Source organism: Manacus vitellinus, unplaced genomic scaffold (genome assembly GCF_001715985.3).
Source record: "Manacus vitellinus isolate BGI_N305 unplaced genomic scaffold, ASM171598v3 scaffold_71_pilon, whole genome shotgun sequence".
Classification (NCBI taxonomy): Eukaryota; Metazoa; Chordata; class Aves; order Passeriformes; family Pipridae; genus Manacus; species Manacus vitellinus.
The window spans coordinates 2,419,369-2,426,398 of record NW_021940761.1 but is presented as its reverse complement, the minus strand read 5'-3'; the positions used below and the strand labels follow the sequence as shown (position 1 = coordinate 2,426,398).

Here is a 7,030-nt window from a genome sequence, read left to right as displayed (position 1 = left end):
TTCTCTGGGCAACCTGTGCCAGGGCCTCCCCACCCTCCCAGCCAAGAATTCCTTCCCAATATCCCATCTAACCCTGCCCTCTGGCAGTGGGAAGCCATTCCCTGGGTCCTGTCACTCCAGGACTTGTCCAAAGTCCCTCCCCAGTTCTCTTGGAGCCCCCCAGCACCAGCTCTCAGCTTTCTTCCCCTTCAGAAGGGGCTTTGCTAAACGCTTCTGTCTTCCCTGATCTCCAAACATCCTTGGTCTCCCTCTGTCCCTTCTCCACTGGAACTCCAAATCTCAGCTCCCCAAATTATTTCTTCTCACTTACTTTCTTGCCTCTTCCCCCAGTCCCTCAGCTTCAGTTGCCTCTCTCCCCTTCAATCCCCAACAACAAAAAAAGAGGGGTTGTTTAACCCTCCTTTCAGGTCCATTTTAGCTGCTTCCAATGGGATTCCTCATGCCAAACTCCAAACAGCACTGAGAAAACAGCACACACAACTTCTACCCGAACAACTTGAACTTACTTTCTTGCCACAGCTCAGACAGAAGGACTGTGATGCTGGCAGAGACCAAAGTAAAGCACAAAAGGAGGCACACACTTGGAAGAAGCAGAGCTTTGTGGTATTTATGTGAAAAATCTCATTTCAGTCCCTGCTGCAAACAGCAGAAGGATGGAAGCAGCAAAGCAAGATTACAATTGCTTTGTGGGAAAATTTTCACATCATCTTAATTCTACTTTTTCTAGCACCTCTTCCATCACACAACTGTGCACTTGAACACAGAGCTGGAAATTCCTATTTATAAAATGAATCTTTTTGTCCCAAAATGTTACAGTGCAGGAAAGAAAGTGCAATGGTGTCGGAGACAATCAGAAGCAGCTGAATATAACCACGAAGATGTACAGAAACAAAGCAGGAGAATTAAAATAAGCCCTGAGCATAAAATACAAAGAGAATAAAGTTGATTTTCTATAAGTAAAACTCAATCCCAAATGAATTACTTAATTCAAATGGATGGTGCTCTTTTTATCACAGTCACACGGATTTTAGATTTTTCATGATGTTTATTACATGACTACTAAAATAATGCAATCCTTCTTTTTTAAAATAAAATATCAATTGAGCGTAAGCCTTTTCCTTGCAAGTATTTAGAACTGAGGCATCTCTCCAGCTCCTCTCAACAGTAAGGAGCAACATGTATTTGTCAGATGCAAGAATATGAGAACTCTAGATTACACTGTACCTGATGAAATCATTATGTTACCTGTCTAATAAAACACACATCTACAGCAGGAATCCCCTTTACGTCTGAACAAACCCTCTCCTTAGGTCTCCCTGAGCACTTCTATATGCAGTGATTCATCTAAGTAGCCTGATTAATGTAGTGGCTTCATTCTCGAAGATGAACCAAAGGTGGCACCACAAATTCATTTTTCAGGGCTAACGAAAGAAGGCAACAAGAAAGAGTTGACTTGATCACACACAACAGTACAAACCCACTCCTGCACCATGGGAGGGGGCCCAGGCTCACCTGCCATTTCACCTGGGAAAAGCAGGATCCTGGGATACATGTGGACAAAGCCAACACAGAATTCCCGCCGAGTTCTCCCGTGTGCAGGAGGCAACACCGAGAGCTGAACCTCCATCCTGGGATGGAGCCCCCCAGAGCTCCTGCTCAGACCCCCGTCACAGCCTTCTGAAGCCAACTGCAGAGCCTGGCCCAGCTGTGCAGGCTGGCCCAGCAGGTCTTTGTCCTGCCTGAACCCCCTGCCACTGCTTCCCCTGAGCCAGTATGTTAGAGCCAGCCACCTCAAATCTACTGAAACCACCAAAGCATTTCCAAAACATCTTTCTTTGACACTGAGCAAATAAATTAAGCACAAAAACCTTTAGGTTTTGGTAGGACAATAGATCACGGACAGATTTTTCACTGTGTGGAGCTACAGGACGTAGGTAAAATGCTGTTCTCACAGGAAACAACCCCTCCACCAGCTCATGGTTTCACATACATCACATAAAAAGTAGTAATCAAGTCCATAGTGAGCAGGACTTTGAACATCTGTGAGGAGAACCCAGAGACCTGACAGCCAGGTACAAATTCCTGAGTGAGCTTGAACTTCTGAAGGCAGATTATTAATCATAAAGTGACAGTCCAAGAGCCAGGAACTTTGTGGCCGAGCGAGACAAAGAGACACAGGGCAGGGTAATTTAGGCTGAGGAAGAGCCAGGCGGGAGGTTTCCATCTCCCACTGATGAACAAAAACATTGCTGAGCTGCTGAGGAAACCTCCACAAGAGGGAAAAAGTAACGGGGTCACTCGACTTCTGACACCCCCACTCGGACACCTGCTCTTCCTGGGCACTCAGCAAAGATATAACTCAGGATTTGTACAAGGCACATGGCGAGGGAGAGTTTAAAAAACAGCATCATCATCCCCCACCCCCCCTGCCCGCCGCGCGCCAGGGCGAGACGGGCCGAGCAAACCCACCTCGAGGAGTCTGATGAGGGCTTCATGTGGCCTTGGCTGTTCTCCTCCCACACACTGTTGGCCAGCTCGTTGCCGATGGCCGACATCACCTTGATGAGCTCGATGGGCCAGTCGTCCAGGTCCAGGGAGCGCACCCGGGACAGGTGTGTGCCGAGGTTGCGGTGGATACCTGAGCATTCGATGCAGATGAGGGCTCCCAGGTTCAGGCTGGCCCAGTCAGGGTCTGCAGGAGGAGGGACACGAGCCATCAGGACAGTGAAACAGCCAACAGAACGCTGCTTGTGGATAAAGAGCTTGGCTCCAGGGGTGTCTTGTCTGAAAGCGCAGCTGGGAGGGCTGGAGTAGGGTCAGTGGAGATGCCAGTGGAGATCCCAACCCTTCTGAGAAACCCTCAAGGAGTAAACAAAACAAAAAGTGGGGTGTCTCAAAAGATGTATCACTCCACCTCCAGTCAAAAGAAAAACTACGAATTAGAGAGAAAAGGAGAAACAAAATATAAGTGCAGTGATGGGCAGCAGGTGGTGAAGCAGTGGAGAAAGGCCTTCCCTGGGCATCCTGAGCTGCTCAGAACCAATTACAAGGGGAAAAAGAGAAAAAAAAAAAAAAGAACAAAAAACTCAACAAAAAAAATAAATAAGGAACAACAACAACAAAATTCTCTCTTGCCAATCACATCAACTGCCTCAACACCCACCTATCATCAGCCGTACATGGCTCTTACCCCTGACACACTCTGGGGGGTGTTTCCATCTCCAAGATCAGCACTAAGATGGAAATGGGACACTTGGAACAGCCCCAGTTTTAGTGTTTGAGCCAGAAGGATTCCACTCACCTAGAATAACCCCACAAACAACAGGGCTGGGACAAACCTGAGGCAAGATGGGAAATTCCATTTCCCAGCATGGTTCAACTCTTTTGCCACTGCCCTGTGTGATTTTAATCCAGATTTGTAGGAATCACCCTCTCTCCAACAAACACTCACTTTCACAAATGCAACTGAAGACATATGAGAGGAATGTTTGTTGTTTTTTTTTTCTCTCCCCTGCTGTCAGATCTTCTCTTCATGCCTGTGCATCCCAAAGGACTATCCCAAATGCCAAGCAGGAAAATGGTAATTAACTAAGAGGGCAGGCAATTCTTACACCCATCTAAATAAAATTTAGAGCTGACAGAAAATGAATTTCCAGCATTACCTTCCTTCCAGAAATATTTAATCCAAAGACTCATTTTAACTTTGTGCAACCCAAAACTGAAAAGTTATTTTTGGCAGCCAAAATACATGGAAACAAAATGTTTTGTAGTTCTTTGCCATGTCATGTTTGGACAAAAAACAGGAAGGGAAAGCAGGTAATTTTAATTGAAAAGTCCCACATTTCACTGTGGGACTTTGATTCATTGACTGACATTTTTCAGTCAGTCCACAGAAATCCAAAAACATTCCCAACAAGAAAAATCCCCCATCTTATTCCACCTGAGCAGAAAAACACATCTTTTGTTCTGCCCATAACAAGTCTCATACTACAGATAATATAACATATATATCATACACATACATCATTCCACGTCTCCAAAGTATAAGGTGAGACTGAACTCCTGCCATGCTTTCTAAGCTTTTGGTGTGACAACCAGGACTAAGTCCTTTCCTGCATAATTCTTCAGATCACCTCCAGTGTTGTTTTGCCAATGGGGAAAACAATCTGAAAAAACAGCAATTTGTTGGTATAAACTTAAACACTGCAGATAATAATTTAAAATTTGCAACCTGTGACTCAGAATGAAATCCCTGACCTACAAGGGTCAGGGTTATCCTCACAAAAATCAGAAGTGCAATGAGCTCTAAGAGGCATGAACTCAGAATGAAGCAAGAGAATAAAATAGTGGTTTATATTATTCCAATTATTCTGACAGAACTGATGTTAAGGACCTGACCTCCCTCCCAAATACCTGTCAGCTTGAAGCATATCCAGTGTATTTTGTACTGAATAAATTCTCTAAATATTCACCTACTTCAGGGCATCACAGAATGGTTTGGGTTGGAAGGGTCCTCCCAGCTGGCAGCACTGAAGGAGTCCCCAAAGCCATAACCAAGAAATGTCACCCAGACACTGTTCTAAATTTCAACAATCTGACAACACACAGCTGAGTGTGAAGGTGGCAAATGGGGAAAGGCAAGGATTGAATTTGTTACAGAAGTGAAACTGTTCTCACCAATTCATACCAAAGAATCCACACATGGTTAACAAGCTCTAACTATTCAACATGGGTTTTTTTCTTTTAAGAAGATGATACAAAACCAAATCCTTTTCCTGCTGATGCCAAGAGTAATTCTGAACTGGAGGATGCTCACAATACTTACAAGCACAGGGCAGGCTCTGCTCCAGGATGGACACCCAGGTTTGATGGTAAAAGGAAGGAAAAGCCCCCTCAGTGCAGCCAGACCTGTTATAAAGCTACTTTCCCCTCTTTTACTTATTCACAATTTGTCAATCAAAATATGAGGGTTTTAGCATCACTGAATATATCCAGCCAACAACATTCAGCTATCCATATTCTCCAAAATGTTTGGCTCTCTCCTTCCCTAAAAGCCTCCTCCCCACTGTGCCTTGCACCTCAGTCACAGTGATCATTTGCAGGCGAAAGCTCTTTTGGGAGAATAACCCCTCCCACTCTCTCCTTCACCCCTCTGGATCCCAGGAAAGGCTTTGCCATGCTAAATCTGAGTTCAGCAGGTGTCAGATGGGCTGAGCAGAGGGAATCCCTGAAAGGAGGAGCAGACAAGCCAGGGAAAGAAGCAGCAGGGGTGAAGGCATCTCAAGTCACAGCAGAGAGAGAAAAGTCTGTAACTTTCCTATTCCTTGAGAGGTTTGGGTTTTCCCCTGTTCTGCACATAAAACTGTATCTTGTGATGGGTAGGACAGGATTGTCCAGATTATTACCTTGGGGTTTGGCTCTCAAATACAAAATACCCCAGAGTAAGCGATGAGACTCCTGGGCTGGAAAACTCACGATGAGACTCTGTTTTTAAGCCCTCCCTATTTTCCTCTGCAGCAGCAAAGACCTGATGTTCCATGTTTTCCAGACACCTCAAAAGAGTGGCTCATATTTATCGTCTCATCTTTGTAAGACTGGAAGAGCCAAAATCCAGCAAATTTAGCTGGGTTTGCCTAAGCAATTTAATTCCCTTCAGTGGCTTCTCTAGACAGAGAGAGTGCTCTGGGAAAAGGAACCGCCAGTTTGCTTCTGAAATATGAAATCAGATCCTGGGCAAAAACTCCAGCACCTAAAGAGCACTTAGCCTCACCTCTTGCTCTAGGATGGGAATGTTAGAAATAAGAACTTTGACTAACTTTAGCTGGAAGCTGCCAAAGGGCTGGGGTGCTGGCAGCACACAGCTGCTGCTGGAATAACATCCAACAAGGCAGAAACTCCCCGGGGAAACAAAGTGCTGCACAAAGTGCTAAAAAGGCAAAGAGCTCTAGAAAGAGGAAGAATGAGAATTCTGAAGTGGAAGATTGATGGCTCTTGAACAGAGCTGAGAGATGGCAACATCTCATATTCCTTTGCTCCCAAACATCTGGCTCTGTGGAGATGCAAACTGTGTAAGTGTTCCACGGGAGAGCTGGGGCTTTTGGGGGTGAGGACCTGCCAGGCAGGGCAGGAAGGGAGAAAAGGGAATAAAGCAAAGCCCTGCAGAAAAAGCTGCAGGCTGAGGTTCACCTCCTCTGTGTGTGTGTTTACATTTTAAAATACATTGCTTTGGAAATATCTCACATTTTTCCAAAGGAACGACCGTGGCCTTAAAATCAGGAAGGTCAAGGGGCAAGATGAGGGTGTAAATCATCTCTAAGAACACAAACAGTTCCAGTGAGGATTCCAAAATCATCCCCCTTCAAAAGCTGCACCACAGAGCATTGCCAAAATGGGCTGTGCCACCCTGCCCTCTCCCTACAACGTGTTCCTGGCACGTCCCTCCTGCTGGCACCACGCACGGGTGGCCAGCCTGGCCCACGAAGAACCTGGCTGAGACCCAGTCTGGTTGCAAGGGGGACAAAGAGAAAAATGAAAAAAAAAAAACCAGTGCTGCTTCCTTACACAGTCATTTTCCTGATTAAACATCCAGCCTGGCTGCATAAATCCTGGGATATGTGCCTGACTGGGGATAGCTGGATTCTGGGCAGAGCTGAGATGGATCACAGATGCATCAGGAGGATGTGTGTGGGTGTGGGAAGTTGTCTGCAGTGAAGGGACTGCACGTTAGATATATAAATTATAACCCCCATATGTACATATTTATAAAATATAAATATATAGTCAACATAAAATTATCAGAAATATTATTTACAACATATTTATATTAGAAACATATATAGCTATAAAATATATAAATATAAAATATTATATATCTAGTTAGTAGGGTCTAGGAAAATGCCACCCACAGCTGAACAGTCAGTCTGGAGCAGGAATGAGCTCCACTGCCCCCCTGCTCTGCTCACAGGCAGCAGGGAGTATTTCAAATGAGCTAAATATACATGTAGGTCACTCACAGACTCCATCCCTCTCC

General features: G+C 45.1%; 1 protein-coding gene across 4 annotated transcripts in view; it reads right to left on the bottom strand.

Annotated features, from left to right (window-relative positions):
• The window catches only part of AGAP1 (ArfGAP with GTPase domain, ankyrin repeat and PH domain 1), a 280,544-nt gene that overhangs the window by 29,453 nt on the left and 244,061 nt on the right, over nucleotides 1–7,030 (bottom strand). For all 4 annotated transcript variants that reach the window (XM_018084483.3, XM_029964414.1, XM_029964416.1 and 1 more), the window contains one exon: nucleotides 2,470–2,692. In XM_018084483.3, the coding sequence (XP_017939972.1) occupies nucleotides 2,470–2,692 (223 nt within the window). The remainder of the gene's footprint in view (nucleotides 1–2,469; nucleotides 2,693–7,030) is intronic.